Source organism: Phoca vitulina, unplaced genomic scaffold (assembly GCF_004348235.1).
Source record: "Phoca vitulina isolate PV1807 unplaced genomic scaffold, GSC_HSeal_1.0 scaffold57, whole genome shotgun sequence".
Taxonomy (NCBI): Eukaryota; Metazoa; Chordata; class Mammalia; order Carnivora; family Phocidae; genus Phoca; species Phoca vitulina.
Window position 1 is genome coordinate 8,318,999 of NW_022589760.1, and position 19,669 is coordinate 8,338,667.

Here is a 19,669-nt window from a genome sequence, read left to right on the forward strand (position 1 = left end):
AAGAAGACATAAGACATGTAGAAAAGAAATAAAAAAATGAAAAATGTAGGTCTTAACTCAGTAATTCATTAAATGTAAACAGATTAAACACCTCAATCAAAAGGTATAAATTGACAGAATAAATTGAAAAATGATTCAACTATGTGTTGTCCTAAGAGAAAAATTTTAGATTCAAAAATACAAACAGATTGAAAGTAAAAGGATAAAAATATATATATATCATGCAAACAGTAATCAAAAGAGAAGTGGAGCACTGGGTGTTGCATGGAAGTGATGAATCACTAAATTCTACACGTGAAACTAATATTGTACTGTATGTTAACTAACTGGAATTTAAATAAAGCAAAAAAAAATCTGCACTGGGTATACTCTGCCCTTCAAAAGAAGAAGAAGAAGAAGAAGAAGAATGGTGGAGTAATTATACTAACATGAGACAAAAAAAACATATTAAGAAAAACAGTGTTACTAGAGACAAGGAAGAATATTAGGTAAAAAAAGAGATAAAATACATCTATATTGAAAAGTAAGAAGTAAAACTATCTCTATCCACAGTTGAGATTATTCTGTATACAGAAAAACTAAAGAAATACTCTTAAAACTATAAAAGTTGATAAACAGTTTAGCAAATTGCAGGAGAAAAATCAATATAGAAAAATCAATTTTTAATTCACTAGCCATGAATAATTTGAAAATTTATGTTAAAAAAATACTATTCACATTTAGAAAATATTTTGAAATATATTTAACAAAAGAAGTGCAAAATTTGTTCACTAAAACTACAAAACAATTGTGTAAGTCAAGGAATTAAATAAAATCTAAATAAATTGAAAGGCATTTGTGTTCATGAATTGAAACAGTTATTAAGATGGCAATACTCCCCAAATTGTTCTACAGTTCAAAGATAATTGTTAATAAAATATGAGGTTATTCTTTTAAGAAATTGACTTGTTGCCCTAATATTCTTGTGAAAATTTAAGAGATCCAGATTAGCCAAAACTATCTTGAAAAGGAAGAAGAAATTTGGAGGAATCAGGATTTCTGAATTTCAAAACTTACCACAAAATTATCATAACCAAGACTGTGGTACAATCATGAGGATAGACATAAATAAATGGACCACAACTGATAGTCCAGAAATAAACCCATTCATTTTGATCAATTTTTGACATGGGTGCCAAAATAGTTCAGGGATAAGGTATAGTCTTTTTGACAAATGCTGTTGAAACAATTTCATTTCCACATGCAGGAAAATAGAGTTGGATCCTTATTTCACACCATATACAAACATTAGCTGAAAATGAATCAAAGATCTAAGTCTAAGAGCTAAAACTATAAAATTTTGTACAAGAAAACAAGGATGCAAATCTTAAAGACCATGTGTGGCACAGTTATTTCTTGATAAAAGACATAAAGCATAAACAACCAAATTAAAAATAGATAAGTAAGACTTCATCAAAATAAAAGCTTTTGTGCTTCAAAGGTCACTAACAAGAAAATGAAAAGACAACCTATAAAATGAAAGGAATTATTTGCAAATCACACATCTTATATATAACTAGCACCCAGAAAAAACAACCCTTAAAACTCAATAATACAAAGAAAAAATACTAATGAAAAATGAGCAAAATATTCAAACTTTTCTCCAAAGAAGATATAAAATGGCCAATAAACACATGTAAAGATTTTTGGCATTATTAATCATTAGAGAAATGTAAATCAAAGGCACAATGGGGGGGTGGATCAGGATGGCAGAGGAGTAGGAGACCTGGGTTTTGACTGGTCCCAGGAATTCAGCTGGATAGGGATCAAACCATTCTGAACACCTACGAATTCAACAGGAGATCAAAGAAAAGAATAGCAACAACTCTCTGAACAGAAAAGCCACCACTTTCTGGAAGGTAGGACGTGAGGAGAAGGGAATCCAAGGTGATATTCGGGAGGATAGACGGCGGGGGAGGGGGCCTCCATCAGCCGCTACCCGCAAGTGATAGAGCAGCGGAGCACAAAATCGGAACATTTAGAAGCCTGCTCTGCTGAGGGATGTTGCTCCAGTGGCTAAGCGGGGGGTGGAACCTTCACGGGACAGTGTGATCTCAGGACCCTCGGGGTCACAGAAAGACTGGGGGTGCCTGAGTGAGGCAGAGCTCCCAGGTATGGGAGTGGGAAAGCCGGCTGCAGAGATGGAGCCGAGGTGCGGGCTCTCAGCTCGGGGTTGTCATAAACCATGATCCGCAGCACAGTTGGGCCACTGCTCCTCCAGCAGGGACCCAACCAGCGGCAGATCCGGGGAGACTCCCCTTCCTCCCCCGGGAAGCGTGGCGTGGGAGCGCACCACAGGGATCTGCTGGGTTTGGAGACTCCACACCAAGTCAGGTGCCAGAGATAGAAAAGCTCGGTCTCAGGCTGGGTGGGCACGGAGTGTGGCCAGAGACCAGGGAGACAGGAGTGATTGACTGCTTTTCTCTGGGGGCTCATTGGGGAGTGGGGCCCTGAGTTCTTGGCTCCTCCAGGGCAGAGATTGGGAGGTTGCCATTTTCACTCTCAGCCTCCAAAGCTGTACTGAAAACTTGCAGGGAACAAAGCTCCCAAGAGCAAACCTGAGCAGATTACTTAGCCCGGACCGGCAAGGGCGGGGCAGTTCCACCTCTGGCAAAGACATTTGGGAACCATGGCAACAGGCCCCTCCCTCAGAACATCAGCAAGAACAGCCAGCCAAGACCAAGCTTACTGATCAATGAGAAAGGCTGAACTCCAGTGCTAGGGGAATACTGCACATAGAATTCCTGGCTTTTATACCATGATTCTTTAGTCTTTCAAAGATAATTTTTTTTAACTTTCTTTTTCTTTTTTTTTTTTGAATTTTTCTTTTTCCCTTTTTCAACCAACATCTTATCAATCCCTTTTTTAAAAAACATTTTTATTTTTCATTTTTAGAGTCATATTCTGTCCCTTCATAGTAGTTACCCTTACTTTTGGCATATATATATAAGTTGTTCTCTCTTTAAAATTTTGAGATACAGTTTCTTCTAACAGACCAACATATACCCTAAATCTCTAGTGTATGGCTTTGTTCTAGTCTCCTGCCTGATCACATTCTCTCCCTTTTCTTTTCTTTTCTTTTTAAATCCTCTTTTCTTTTTTCAAACAAATTCTTATCAATTCCTTTTATAAAGTCTTTTATAATTTTCATCTTTACAGTCATATTCCATCCTTTTATCGTATTAACCCTTATTTTTGAACATATATAAGTTTTTCTTTCTTTAACATTTGGGGAGGCACTTTCTTCTAACAGACCAAAATACACCTAAAATCTAGTGTGTTGCACTGATCTATGCACCAGCCTGATCATATTTGATAATATTCTGATTTTTTGTTTTGTTTTGTTTTTGTTTTTATCTTTTTGTTTTTCTTTTTTCTTTCTTCCCCTTTCTTTTCCCCCAGATTCAGGTTTTTTCTGATTTGTTTAGATTATACTTTTGGGGACATTGTTACCCTGGTAGCATTTTGTTCTCTCATTCATCTATTCTCCTGTGGAGAAAATGACATGACGGAAAAAAAATCACCTCAACAAAAAGAACAGAGGCAGTACCGACTGCCAGGGACCTACTCAGTACGGACGTTAGTACGACGTCAGAAAGAGTTCAGGATGATGATTTTAAAGATACTAGCTGGGCTTGAAAAAAACATGGAAGTTAATAGAGAAACACTTTCTGGAGACATAAAAGAATAAAAATCTAACCAAGTCGAAATCAAAAAGGCTATTAATGAGGTGCAATCAAAAATGGGGGCACTAACTGCTAGGATAAATGAGGCAGAAGAGGGAATCAGTGATATAGAAGACCAAATGATGGAAAATAAAGAAGCTGAGAAAAAGAGAGATAAACAACTACTGGATCGTGAGGGCAGAATTCGAGAGATAAGCGATACCATAAGACAAAACAACATTAGAATAATTGGGATCCCAGAAGAAAAAGAAAGAGAGAGAGGGGCAGAAGGTATATTGGAGCAAATTATAGCAGAGAACTTCCCTAATTTGGGGAAAGAAAGAGGCATCAAAATCCAGGAGGCACCGAGAACCCCTCTCAAAATCAATAAAAATAGGTCAACACCCCGACATCTAATAGTACAACTTACGAGTCTCAGAGACAAAGAGAAAATCCTGAAAGCAGCTTGGGAAAAGAGATCTGTAACCTACACTGGTAGAAACATTAGATTGGCAACAGACCTATCCACAGAGACCTGGCAGGCCAGAAAGGACTGGCAGGATATATTCAGAACACTAAATGAGAAAAATATGCAGCCAAGAAGACTATATCCAGCTAGCCTGTCATTGAAAATAGAAGGAGAGATAAAAAGCTTCCAGGACAAACAAAAACTAAAGGAATTTGCAAACACGAAAGCAGCCCAACAAGAAATCTTGAAAGGGGTCCTCTAAGCAAAGAGAGAGCCTAAAAGCAACATAGACCAGAAAGGAACACAGAAAATATACAGTAATAGGCACCTTACAGGCAATACAATGGCATTAAATTCATATCTTCCCATAGTTACCCTGAATGTAAATGGGCTAAATGCCCCCATCAAAACACACAGCCTATCAGATTGGATAAAAAAACAAGACCCATTGATATGCTGTCTGCAAGAGGCTCATATTAGACCAATGGACAACCCCAGATTGAAAGTGAGGGGGTGGAAAACTATTTATCATGCTAATGGACACCAAAAGAAAGCTTGGGTGGCAATCCTTATATCAGACAAATTAGATTTTAAACCAAAGACTATAATAAGAGATGAGGAAGGACACTCTATCCTACTTAAAGGGTCTATCCAATAAGATCTAACAATTGTAAATATCTATGCCCCTACCATGGGAGCAGCCAATTATATAAAGCAATTAATAACAAAAGCAAAGAAACACATCGACAACAATACAATAATAGTGGGGGAACTTTAACACCCTCCTCACTGAAATGGACAGATCATCTATGCAAAAGGTCAACAAGGAAATAAAGACTTTAAATACCACACTGGACAAAATGGACTTCACAGATATATTCAGAACATTCCATCCCAAAGCAACAGAATACACATTCTTCTCTAGTGCCCATAGAATATTCTCCAGAATAGATCACATCCTAGGTCACAAATCAGGTCTCAACCAGTATCAAAAGATTGGGATCACTCCCTGCATATTTTTGGACCACAATGCTTGGAAACTAGAACTCAATCATAAGAGGAAAGTCGAAAAGAACTCAAATACATGAAGGCTAAAGAGCATCCTACTAAGGAATGAATGGGTCAACCAGGAAATTAAAGAAGAATTTAAAAAATTCATGGAAACCAATGAAAATGAAAACACAACTGTTCAAAATCTTTGGGATACAGCAAAGGTAGTCCTAAGAGGAAAGTGTATAGCAATACAAACCTTTCTCAAGAAACAAGAAAGGTCTCAAATACACAACCTAACCCTACACCTAAAGGAGCTGGAGAAAGAACAGCAAATAAAACCTACACCCAGCAGGAGAAGAGAAATAATAAAGATCAGAACAGAATTCAATGTAATAGAAACTAAAAGAACAGTAGAACAGATCAACAAAACAAGGAACTCGTTCTTTGAAAGAATTAACAAAATTGATAAACCACTGGCCAGACTATCAAAAAGAAAAGAGAAATGACCTAAATCAACAAAATCATGAATGAAAGAGATCACAACCAACACCAAAGAAATACAAACAATTATAAGAACATATTATAAGTAACTATATGCCAGCAAATTAGATAATCTGGGAAAAATGGATGCATTCCTAGAGATGTATTAACTACCAAAACTGAACCAGGAAGAAATAGAAAACCTGAACAGACCTATAACCACTAAGGAAATTGAAGCAGTCATCAAAAATCTCCCAAAAAACAAAAGCCCAGGGCCAGATGGCTTCCCAGGAGAATTTTACCAAACATTTAAAGAAGAATTAATACGTATTCTTCTGAAACTGTTCCAAAAAATAGAAATGGAAGGAAAACTTCCAAACTCGTTTTATGAGGCCACCATTACCTTGATCCCAAAAGCAGGCAAAGACCTCATCAAAAAGGAGAATTACAGACCAATATCCTTGATGAACACGGATGCAAAAATTCTCACCAAAATACTAACCAATAGGATCCAACAGTACATTAAAAGGATTATTCACCACAACCAAGTGGGATTTATCCCTGGGCTGCAAGGTTGGTTCAACATCCACAAATCAATCAATGTGATACCATACATTAATAAAAGAAAGAACAAGAACCATATGATCCTCTCAATAGATGCAGAAAAAGCATTTGACAAAGTACAGCATCCTTTCTTGATCAAAACTCCTCAGAATATAGGCATAGAGGGTACATACTTCAATATCATAAAAGCCATCTATGAAAAACCTACAGAGAATATCATTCTCAATGGGGAAAAACTGAGAGCTTCCCCCTTAAGGTCAGGAACATGGCAGGGATGTCCACTACCACCACTGCTATTCAACATAGTATTAAAAGTCCTAGCCACAGCAACCAGACAACAAAAAGGAAGAAAAGGCATCTGAATTGGCAAAGAAGAAGTCAAACTCTCACTCTTTGCAGATGATAGGATACTTTATGTGGAAAACCCAAAAGACTCCACCCCAAAACTGTTAGAACTCATACAGAAATTCAGTAAATTGGTAGGATATAAAATCAATGCACAGAAATCAGTGGCATTCCTATACGCCAACAACAAGACAGAAGAAAGAGAAATTAAGGAGTCCATCCCACTTACAATTGCACCCCAAATCATAAGATACCTAGGAATAAATCTAACCAAAGAGGCAAAGAATTTATACTCAGAAATCTATAAAATACTCATGGAAGAAATTGAGGAAGACACAAAGAAATGGAAAAACGTTCCATGCTCATGGAATGGAAGAACAAATATTGTGAAGATGTCAATGCTATCTAGAGCAATCTACACATTCAATGCAATCCCCATCAAAATACCATCCACTTTTTTCAAAGAAATGGAACAAATAATCCTAAAATTTGTAAGGAACCAGAAAAGACCCTGAATAGCCAGAGGAATGTTGAAAAAGAAAAGCAAAACTGGTGGCATCACAATTCTGGACTTCCAGCTCTATTACAAAGCTGTCATCATCAAGACAGTATGGTACTGACAGAAAAACAGACACATAGATCAATGGAACAGAACAGAGAGTCCAGAAATGGACCCTCAACTCTATGGTCAACTCATCTTTGACAAAACAGGAAAAAATGTTCCATGGAAAAAAGACAGTCTCTTCAACAAATGGTGTTGGGAAAATTGGACAGCCACATGCAGAAGAATGAAACTGGACCATTTCCTTACACCACACACAAAAATAAACTCAAAATGGTTGAAAGACCTCAATGTGAGACAGGAGTCCATCAACATCCTAAAGGAGAACACAGGCAGCAACCTCTTCGACCTCAGCCACAGCAACTTCTTCCTAGAAACATCGCCAAAGGCAAGGGAAGCAAGGGCAAAAATGAATTATTGGGACCTCATCAAGATAAAAAGCTTTTGCACAGCAAAAGAAACAGTCAACAAAACCAAAAGACAACTGACAGAATGGGAGAAGGTATTTGCAAATGACCTATCAGATAAAGGCCTAGTATCCAAAATCTATAAAGAACTTATCAAACTCAACACCCAAAGAACAAATGATCAAATCAAGAAATGGGCAGAAGACATGAACAGACATTTTTGCAAAGAAGACATCCAAATGGCCAACAGACACATGAAAAAGTGCTCAACATTGCTGGGCATCAGGGAAATCCAAATCAAAACCTCAATGAGATATCACCTCACACCAGTCAGAATGGCTAAAATTAATAAGTCAGGAAATGACAGATGTTGGCAGGGATGCGGAGAAAGGGGAACCTTCATACACTGTTGGTGGGAATGCAAGCTGGTGCAGGCACTCTGGAAAACAGTACGTAGGTTCTTCAAAAAGTTGAAAGTAGAGCTACCATACTATCCAGCAATTGCACTACTGGGTATTTACCCCAAAGATACAAATGTAGGGATCCGAAGGGGTACATGCACCCCAGTGTTTATAGCAGCAGTGTCCACAATAGCTAAACTGTGGAAAGAGCCAAGATGTCCATCGACAGAAGAATGGATAAAGAAGAAGTGGTATATGTATATATACAATGGAATATTATGCAGCCATCAAAAAGAATGAAAGCTTGCCATTTGCAATGATGTGGATGGAACTGGAGAGTATTATGCTGAACGAAATAAGTCAATCAGAGAAAGACATGTATCATATGACCTCACCGATATGAGGAATTCTTAATCTCAGGAAACAAACTGATGGTTGCTGGAATGGTTGGGGGGGGAGGGATGGGGTGGCTGGGTGATAGACTTTGGGGAGTGTATGTGCTATGGTGAGCGCTGTGAAGCATGCAAGACTGTTGAATCACAGATCTGTACCTCTGAAGCAAATAATACATTATATTTTAAATTAAAAAAAAAGAAGAAGAAGAAGATAGCAGGAGGGGAAGAATGAAGGGGGGGAAATTGGAGGGGGAGACGAACCATGAGAGACTATGTACTCTGAAAAACAAACTGAGGGTTCTAGAGGGGAGGGGGGCGGGAGGATGTGTTAGCCTGGTGGTGGGTATTAAAGAGGGCACGTACTGCATGGAGCACTGGATGTTATATGCAAACAATGAATCATGGAACACTACATCAAAAACTAATGATGTAATGTATGGTGATTAACATAACATAATAAAAAAAAAAAAAGGTTAAAGAAACGCACAATGAGATAACACTTCATACCCACTATTATGGTTACAGTTAAAACGACAGATATTAATAAAGGTTGCTGAAAATTTAAAAACCTGGAACCCTCAAGCAGGGAGGCCTAAGATGGTGGAGTAGTAGGAGGACCCTAGGCTTGCCTCCTCCCTAGAAAACAACTATATAAATCTCAAATAATTCTGAATACACAAGAAATTGATCCAAGGACTGACAGAACAAACTACACAACTAGAGGGAGATAAGAAACCACATTGTGGAAGGTAGGAGGTGCAGAGACATAGTTTGTGGGAGAAACAAATCTCAGGTGCTGCCAGGGGGCATAAGCCCTGGTCATAGAGAGAGTCAAGACAGAGAAACACACAGGAGATCTGATTTTCATTAGATTTTACAACCAGTGCGGCTCAAAGGCTGGAGTTTTAGAGGTCTGTGGTGTGGATGGTGTGGAGCCCTAAGGGCACTGCAGTGCTCCTATGGAGAAAGAGGGCAGATAGCCTGGGGGCAGAGGACAAGCAATCTGAGGATCCACTGGGACACACTGGGAGAGACAGTTCCCACTTCTTGGAATGCATCTGGGAGAAGTGGCATTGCCTTTGTGGGGGCAAAGAGCCAGTGACCACTTTTTTCCTCCCACACCCCTCACCATAGCTGCAGGGATAGCTGCTGAGGGTGTCCAGTCTGGACACTGGTCCTCTGCTGTGTTTTACCCCAAATACCACACTCTGGTGCTTTGGTGCAACTATCCTTCATGGAAAAACCTGCATTAGTCCCAGTATGGCAAGACCCTCCCCCAGAGGACAAGCATGGGTACCCTCCACACCATACCCCAAAAGTCTAGTGTTTTAAAACTCAGCCATCCTGCCTAGGATAGAGCCCAAGGTGCAAAGTGTTCCTAGGAAGGCAGGTGGCTGGGACACAGGGTAAAGGCAGCAATCTGAAGGATGCCTGGGACATACAAGGGAAGACTGTTTGCTCTTCTGGGAGTGCTTCCTGGACAGTCGCAGGCTCAAACTCCCCTCTCCAGGCACTTGGGAGCAGGCTGGTCCCATTTCCCTTCCCTGCCCCTCAGCACAGACTAACTTCAGTACTTTGGTACCAAAATTAGAGGCCTAAACCACTTATACAAAGCCCCACCCCCCCGTGCTCTACTGGTGCTGCTTTCCACAGGCAAGTCTGCCTGAGAACCAGTACAATGGCCCCTCCCCCAGAAGACCAGAGCAAATCCCTGCAAGCACCATGTCCACTGACCATAGAATTCTGCAAACTTCAGCTCTAGTGGAAATAGGATCTGACCAATTTAACAATCAGACCAGAGCACACTTAATTAAAACTCACCAAACTTTGGCCACAGTTCAAACAACTCCCCACTGCAGGCAAGGAGAACCTCTGGAGAGGACTGACCTGAGGGAAAGAGCAGGCAAAACACATCAGAGTGCACACAGCATACACCAGAGACACTTTCTGAAACATGAGGCCCTGCATATTATATGACCTCTTCTTCATAAAGCCATTAATCTCAGGATCAGGAAATATAACAGGCTTTCCTAACACAGAGAAGACAGAGACCTAGACGAAATGCCAAGATGGAAGAATTCATCCAAAAAGAAAGCACAAGAAAAGATCACAGACAAGGATCTAATTGTAACAAATTTAAGTAATATGCCTGATCCAGAATTTAAAGCAACAATCATAATGATACTAGCTGGCTTGCAAAAAAACAAAGAAGACAGCAGGAAATCCCTTACCACACAGATAAAAGACTTAAAAACTACTCAGGCTCAAATGAAAAATGCAATAACTAAGATTTGAAACTGACACATGTAATGACCACAAGGATGGAAGAAGCAGAGGAATGAATCAGTGATAGGGAAGATAAAATTATGGAAAATAATGAAGCTGAAAAAAGAGGGAAAGAAAAAATACTGGATTATGAATATAGACATGGAACTCAGTGATTCCATAAAGCATAACAACATTCATATCATAGGAGTCCCAGAAGAAGAAGAGAGGAGGAAATGGGCAGAAGGTTTATTTGAAAAAATTATAGCTTAAAACTTCCCTAATCTGGGGAAGGAAACAGACATGCAAATCCAGGAGGCACAGAGAACTCCCACTGAACTCAACAAAAGCAGGCCAACACCAAGTGTTAAATTTGCAAAATATAGGGATAAAGAAAAAAAAAATCATAAAAGGACAAAGAGTAAAGGGGTCCCTAACTTACAAGAGAAGACCAATAAGATTAGCAGCAGATCTCTCCACAGAAACTTGATGGCAAGAAGACAGTGGCATGATATATTCAATGTCCTGAATGGGAAAAATATGCTGCCAAGAATACTCTGTCCAGCAAGACTATCAGTCAGAATAGAAGGAGAAGTAGTTTCCCAGACAAACATAAACTGAAAGAGTTTTATTATCACTAAACCAGCCCTGCAAGAAATATTAAAGGGGACTCTGAGTGGGAAAGACAAACCTAAAGCAACAAACACAAGAAAGGAACAGAAAAAATCTCCAGAAACAATGTCAAAACAAGTAATAAAATGGTACCAAATTCATATCTATCAATAATTATTCTGAATGTAAATGGACTAAATGCCCCAATCGAAAGATATAGGGTGTCAGATGGTAAATAAACAAGACCCATCTATATGCTGCCTACAAGAGTCTCATTTTAGATCTCAAGACACCTGCAGATTGAAAGCGAGGGGATGGAAAAAAAAACACATTTATTATGCAAATGGAGGTCAGAAGAAAGCTGGAGTAGCAATACTTAAATCAGAGAATCTATATTTCAAGCTAAATATTATAACAAGAGATGAAGAAGGTAATACATCATAATAAAGGGGTCTATTCTTTAAGGAGATATGACAAACTTTGGGCGCCTGGGTGGCTCAGTTGGTTAAGCGACTGCCTTCGGCTCAGGTCATGATCCTGGAGTCCCTGGATCGAGTCCCGCATCGGGCTCCCTGCTCGGCAGGGAGTCTGCTTCTCCCTCTGACCCTCCCTCCTCTCATGTGCTCTCTCTCCTTCTCTCTCTCTCAAATAAATAAATAAAATCTTTAAAAAAAAAAAAAAAAAAAAGGAGATATGACAAACTTAAATATTAATGCCACCAGCATGGGAGCACCCAACTATATAAAACAATTAATAACAAACATAAAGAAACTCTTTGATAATAATACAATTATAGCAGGGGACTTTAACAACCCACTTACATCATTGGACAGATCATCTAAGCAGAAAATCAACCAGGAGGCAATGGCTTTAAATAAAACACTGAGCCAGATGGACTTAACATATATATTCAGAACATTTTATCCTAGAACAGCAGAATACACATTCTTTTCAAGTGCACATGGGCACATGGGCACTCAAATATACATCACATAGTAGGTCACAAATCAGGTCTCAAAAAGTACGAAAAGATGGAGATCATACCATGCATATTTTCCAATCACCATGCTATGAAACTTGAAATCAATCACAAAAATAATTGGGGGAAGACCACATATACATGGAGGTTAAAGAAGATCTTACTAGGGGTGCCTGGGTGGCTCAGTTGGTTAAGCATCTTTCTTTGGCTCAGGTCATGATCTTAGGGTCCTGGGATCGAGCCCCACGTCAGGCTCCCCACTCAGTGGGGAGTCTTCTCCCTCTCCCTCCGCCCCTCCTCCCTGCTCATGCTACCTCTCTCTCTCTCTCTCAATAAATAAATAAAATCTTAAAAAAAGAGCATCCAATAAAGAATGGTCAAAGAGGAAATGAAAGAAAAATAAAAGAAATACATGGAAACAAGTGAAAATGAAAACAGGATGGTCCAAAACCTTTGGCATACAACAGAAGTGGTACTAAGAGAGAAGTATATAGCAATACAAGCCTACCTCAAGAAGCAAGAAAAATCTCAAATATACAACCTAACCTTATACTTAAAGAAGCTAGAAGAAGTACAACAAATGAAGTCTAAAGACAGCAGAATAAGGGAAATAATAAATATTAGAAGAGAAATAAATTATAAAGAAACAACAACAAATAAACTCCTACTAGAACAGATCAATGAAAGGAGCTGCTTCTTTGAAAGAATTAAATAAATTGATAAACGCCTAGCTAAACTCATCAAAAAGAGAAGAGAAAGGACCCAAATCAATAAAATCACTAATGAGAGAGGATAAATCACAACCAACACCACAATAATACAAACAATTACAAAAGGATATTATGAAAAACCACATGCCAACAAATTGGACAATCTGGAATAAATGGATAAATTCCTAGAATCACATAAACCACCAAAATTGAAAAAGGAAGAAATAGAAAACATGAACATATTGACAACCAGCAAAGAAACTGCATCAGTAATCAAAAATCTTCTGAAAAACAAAGTCCAGATCCAGATGGCTTCACAGAGGAATTCTAGCAAACACTGAAAGACCTGCTCTTCTCAAAATATTCCCAAAAATCAAAATGGAAGGAAAACTTTCAAATTCATTCTAGAAGTCCAGCATTACCTTGATTCTAAAACCAGAAAAAGACCCCACTGAAAAAGAGACTACAGGCCAATATCCCTGATGAACATGGATGCAAAAAGTTTCAGCAAAATACTAGCAAATCAAATACAATAGTACATTAAAAGAATCATTTACCACAATCAAGTGGGATTTATTTTTCGGTTGGAATGGTGGTTTAATATTCACAAATCAATCAACGTGACAGACCACATTGATAAAACAAAGAATAAGAACAATATGATCCTCTCAATAGAAGCAGAGAAACCATTAGACAAAGTAGAGCATCTATTATTGATAAAAACCCTCAACAAATTAGGGATAGAGGGAACATACCTCAACATCATAAGGATCATATATGAAATCCCTGCAGTTAATATCAACCTCAAGGGGGAAAAACTGAGAGCTTTTCCTTTATGGTCAGGAACAAGACAGGGATGACCATTCTCACCATTGTTATTTAACATAGTACTGGAAGTCCTACCCTCAGCAATCAGACAACATAAAGATATAAAAGGCATCCAAATTGGCAAGGAATAATTCAAACTGTTACTATGTGCAGAAGACATGAGACTCTATGTAGAAAACCTGAAAGACTCCACAAAAAATTGCTAGAACTGATATACGAATATAGTAAAGTTTCAGATTACAGGATCAATGTACAGAAAGCTGTTGTATTTCTTTACTCCAATAATAAAGCAGCAGGAAGAGAAATCAAGGAATTGATGCCATTTACAGTTGCACCAAATCCCAAAAGATACCTAGGAATAAACCTAACCAAAGAGGTAAAAGATCTGTACTCTAAAAATTATAGAACACTGATCTATACACTGATCAGTCTATAGAACACTTGAGGTTGGCTTGAAGATGACACAAAGAAATGGAAAAAAACATTCCATGTTCATGGGTTGGAAGAACAAATATTGTTCAAATGTCTATACTACCCAAAACAATCTACACATTTAATGCAATCTCTATCAAAATGCCACCAGCATTTTTCATAGAGCTGGAACAAACAATCCTAAAAATTCTATGGAACCAGAAGACCCTGAACTGTCAAAGCAATCTTGGAAAAGAGAAGCAAAGCTGAAGGCATCATAATTCTGGACTTCTAGTTATATTACAAAGCTGTAGTGATCAAGACAGTATGGTACCTGCACAAAAATAGACACATTGATCAATAGAGCAGAATTGAAATCCTAGAAATAAATGCACAACTATATGGTCAACTAATCTTCAACAAAGCAGGAAAGGGTATCCAATGGAAAAAAGAAAGTCTCTTTAACAAATGGTGTTGGGAAAACTGGACAGCAACATGCAAAAAAATGAACCTGGACCACTTTCTTACACCATACACAAAAATAAATTCAAAATGGATGAAGGACCTAAATGTGTGAAAGGAAACCATCAAAATCCTAGAGGAGAACACAGGCAGAAACCTTTGTCCTCAGCCATAACAACTTCTTACTAGACATGTCTCTGGAGGCAAGGGAAACCAAAGCAAAGATGAACTATTGGACTTCATCAAGATAAAAAGCTTCTACACAGTGAAAGAAACAATCAACAAAACTATAAGGCAACATTCAGAATGGGAGAATATATTTTCAAATGACATGTCTGATAAAGGGTTTATATACAAAATATATAAAGAATATATCAAACTCAACACCCAAAAAACAAATAATCCAGTTAAAAAATCAGCAAAATACAGGAATAGACATTTTTCCAAAGAGGAGATACAGGTGACTAACAGACACATGAAATGATGCTCAACATCACTCATCGTCAGGGAAATACAAATCAAAACTACAATGAGATTTCACCTCACACCTGTCAGAATGCCTAAAATTAACAAACAGATGTTGGCATGATGCAGAAAAAAAAGGAACCGTATTACACAGTTGGTGGGAATGCAAACTGGTGTAGCCACTCTGGAAAACAGTATGGAGGTTCCTCTACCTTCCAATCCAGCAATTGCACTATTAGATATTTACTGAAGGATACAAAAACACAGATTCAAAGGGATACATCCATCCCAATGCTTATAGCAGCATTATCAACAATAGCTAAATTATGGAATTATCCCACATGTCCATTGGCTGATGAATGGATAATGAAGAGGTGGTATATATATACAATGGAATATTACCGTGCCATAAAAAAGAATGAAATCTTGCCATTTGCAATGACATGGATGGAGCTAGAGAGTATTTTGTTAAGTAAAATAAGTCATTCAGAGAAAGACAAATACCATATGATTTCACTCATATATGGAATTATGAATCAAAACAAATGAAAGTAGGGATAAAAAAAGAGAGACAGGCAAACCACGAAACAGACTCTGAAGAGTAGAGAACAAATAGATGGTTTTTGGAAGGGAGGAAGGCAGAGGGTTGGTAAATGGTTGATGGGCATTAAGGAGAGTGTTGGTTGTGATTAGCACTGGGTTTTGTATATAAATAATGAATCACTAAATTTTACACCTGAAACTAATACTACACTGTATGTTAACTAACTGGAATTTATATAAAAACTTGAAGTTAAAACAAAAAAGAAAATGAATATGTTACTTTTGTCATTCAAACACATCTATATTTACAAATGGTCTAATAAATCATGACCAAAATTAAAAAAAAAAAAAAAATAGAACTAACCAGCACTCTCATGCAGTGCTGCTGGGAATGTTAAATGGTATAGTTATTTGGAAAACAGTGTGACACTTTCTTAAAATATTAAACATAATGTTACCTTATGGACTAGCAATTCTATTCTTGAGTATATACCCAAGAGAATTAAAAACTTATGTCCATACAAAAACTTATACACCAATGTTCACTGCAGCATTTTTTATAAGAGCTAAAAGTTGGAAACACCCAATTGCCTGTCAACTAATGATAAAAAAAAAACCTGATGTCTATCATCTGATGGATAGACAAAATGTGTCATATCATACAATGACATATTATTCAACCATACAATTGAATGAAGTGTTGATGTATGCTATAATATGGGTGAATCTTGAAAACATTATGCCATGTAAAAGAAGCCGGACACAAAAGTCCACATAGTATGTGACTCAACTTTATGAAATTTCTTATATAGGCAAATCTATAAAGACAGAAGTGAGAATATTGGTTGACAGAATAAGAATAGGGAAGATTAGGGAGTGACTGGTAATGGTTATGTGAATTTCTTTTGGTGGATGATGAAAATATTGTGGATTTCAATAGTAATGAAAGTTGCATAAATTTATAAATTTAATTAAAAGTACTGAATTTCACACTCTAAAATAGTAAATCATATGTTATGTGAATTATATCTCAATAAAAACACTAAATCAACAGATCATTGTTCTGCTATATAAGCTTTCAAAGTAAAAATTTTACAACAGTTGTATTCAAGAGAAAACAGAAAAAATGAAGAAACTGCAATTCACACTACAACTAAATTCCATAACAATGCAACAAATCCTTAAAAGTTGGATTTGTAAATTATTTAGTAGAAAAGATATCACAATGTATGGTAGAGTATTTTAAAGAAAGTATCACTTAAATGGATAATATTTGTTAAGTCCTAAGTGTAAGCAAATTTTGCATCATATAATGTTGATTTTGAATTTCCATTAGACTGTAAATAAAAATCATTATTATAATATTACTGTAGAAAAAAATGGAAGTTCAGATTTTTAGCTTGAAAACCTAAGAGAACATATGGAATAAATAAAACGTTGGTACAATTTTTCCTTCATAGCAACCTTGTTTTGTTGAGCATCAAGTAATTGCAGTAAAATATTAAGTTTAGGGTTATAGCACTAACTTCAAAAATAAATTAAATTAGAGCAATTACTGATAACCAAGATAAGTAAATGCTTTTATACTTGAGCAACTAGATTATCCAAATAAGTAGTTCTATTATCTGACTCTCAAACAATCCTGATGTTTTTAGGGGCTTGAAAAATGTGGAAGAATATGCAAAAGTATATACAATTTAAAAAGTAGTCTTGTTTATACAGATTTAAGGTTTTTAAAAAATTTTTATTGTTTATTTGAGAGAGAGAAAGAGTGTGAATGGGGGGAGGAGAAGAGCATGAGGGATGAGCAGACTCCAAGCTGAGCACAGAGCCCAACAGGGAGCTGGATCCCAGGACCCTGAGATCATGACCCGAGCTGAAATCAAGAGTCAGATTCTCAACGGACTGAGCCACCCAGGCGCCCCTATACAGTTTTAAATGAAATCCCAATAGTATCATTTTTTTAAATTTTTATTTATCTCTTTTTAAAGTTTTTATTTAAATGTCCGTTAACATACAGTGTAATATTAGTTTCAGGTGTACAATTTAGTGATTCAACACTTACATACAACACCCGGTGTTCATCACAAAAGCACTCCTTTGTTGAAGCTACTCATATACCATTTTGATTTTAAAACTGAAATGCAATCTGGTGTACCTGGGTGGCACAGTTGGTTGAGCATCTGACTCCTGGTTTTGGCTCAGGTCATGATCTCAGGGTCCTGGGATCAAGCCCTGCATGGGGCTCCACACTCTGCAGAGTCTACTTAAGATTCTCCCTTCCCTCTGCCCCTCCTGCTCGTGTTCTCTCTCTCTCTCTCTCTCTCAAATAAATAAATCTTTAAAAAAAAAATGAAATGCAGTCTTATAGCAGGCATGAAAGAATACATTCTCAAGTGATCCACTCAGGCAGACTCTTTGGCTTATACTTTCTGCTTTTGAATGTTTTGGGAAAGTGTTAAAAATTATGATATAGTTTTTTTTTTTCTAGAAATCCCATTCAAGATTTATCTCTCTGTTTTCCTGAAACAAGGTTAGAGTATATCAAATCTTACACAAAATATCATGAAACATTAATATTAAAAATCTTATTTTTAATAAGGGTGCTATAACCCTAAACTTACCTCTACCTCTGTCTTACTTCCACCTATAACTATGTATATACTACTAATTTTCTCTCCTGTTATCCCTTGCCTATTGGAGAGCAATTAGAGCATGAAGGAAGAGAACTTAGTATAGTGCCTGGCATGTTCCATGTACCCAAGAAAGATTGTTGAATAAAATGAAGCTAAAGGGAAAGAGAGTCATCAAGAGGTCTTTATAAGGAAGTGTTAGGGAGAAAAAGAGGATTGTGCAAGGCTTTTAGAAAACTCTACACTCAAGCTATATTAGCATTAAAGAAACAATGGTATTCCATGTACAAATGCAAGCCAATTTGATCAAATATTATTAGAAGAAATTATGCAACCACTATTTAAAAATAATCCATCATTTGAAAGTGACTCACTTCATTTGTTGTTGTTTTGAAATATGAATAATGTGTAATGTTTTACACCTGCTCATTAAAAGTTGGTGATTATTGTTATCATTATCAATATTAAAAAACAAAATAACTATTACTTAATGCTATATACTTTGCCTTCTATAATCATCCTCCCTTTCAAGAGCTGTCTAAATTAATGACAATAGAACAATTCTAGAAACTTTTGGTAAAACTAACAGAAGTAATAGTAATTTCCATAGTGTACTATAAAAATTAATTTCAGTAATTCAATCCAAATAAATATTTTTATTAGAACTGTTTGGGACTAGCTTTGCAACTAATTACACAGATATTCAAGAATAAAAATGTAAATGAGGCATATTTCTTTGATTGGTTAATATCCACTTATATTTTCTTCTAAATTGTATGGTCTCAGGTTTATAGTCATATCTTTGACCTATAAGTTTGGAACAAAGATCATTTTCCAAATACTTTGCAAGCTTTCCCAGAACTACATCTTTATCTCTGGTTTTGATTATTTTTGAACCATATATTAACTTCAGATATGCATTATGTTCAACTTCAATACTATTTTACTACATCAATCTATCAATTTCTGCACAGCTACCATCTTTTTATTGTTAAAGCTTTAATATTCTGACATTTCCTGACAAGAATTTCTCTTCTCTTTTTGTTACTTTCCAAAATACTCTTATTCTTTATATTTTATTTTATATTTTAAGAATGTATTTGTTTGAGAGAGAGAAGAGAGATAAAGGGAAGGGGGGGAAGGGGCAGAGGAAGAGTATATCCAAGCAGACTCCCGCTGAGTGTGGAGCCCAATGTGGGGCTCAATCTCATGAGCCATGAGATCAGGACCTGAGCTGAAACTAAGAGTCATATGCTTAACCAACTGAGCCACCCCTGCATGCCCTTTATATTTTAAATACATTAGAAAAAGCTTAAAATGATCCCAGAAAACATATTTGGAAAATGTTTAACGTGGGTTCTCTAAAGTTCCCTAATTTCTTCCCTCTAATCTTCTAGGATATTTTTACATTTGGAGAATAGCAATAAATAATCACAGCAAA

At 36.9% G+C, this 19,669-nt stretch overlaps 1 protein-coding gene across 1 annotated transcript in view; it reads right to left on the minus strand.

Moving 5' to 3' along the window:
• The window catches only part of PCDH11X (protocadherin 11 X-linked), a 585,951-nt gene that overhangs the window by 111,261 nt on the left and 455,021 nt on the right, over nt 1–19,669 (minus strand). The window contains exon 8 of the mRNA XM_032389982.1: nt 10,142–10,207. Within this exon, the coding sequence (XP_032245873.1) occupies nt 10,142–10,207 (66 nt within the window). The remainder of the gene's footprint in view (nt 1–10,141; nt 10,208–19,669) is intronic.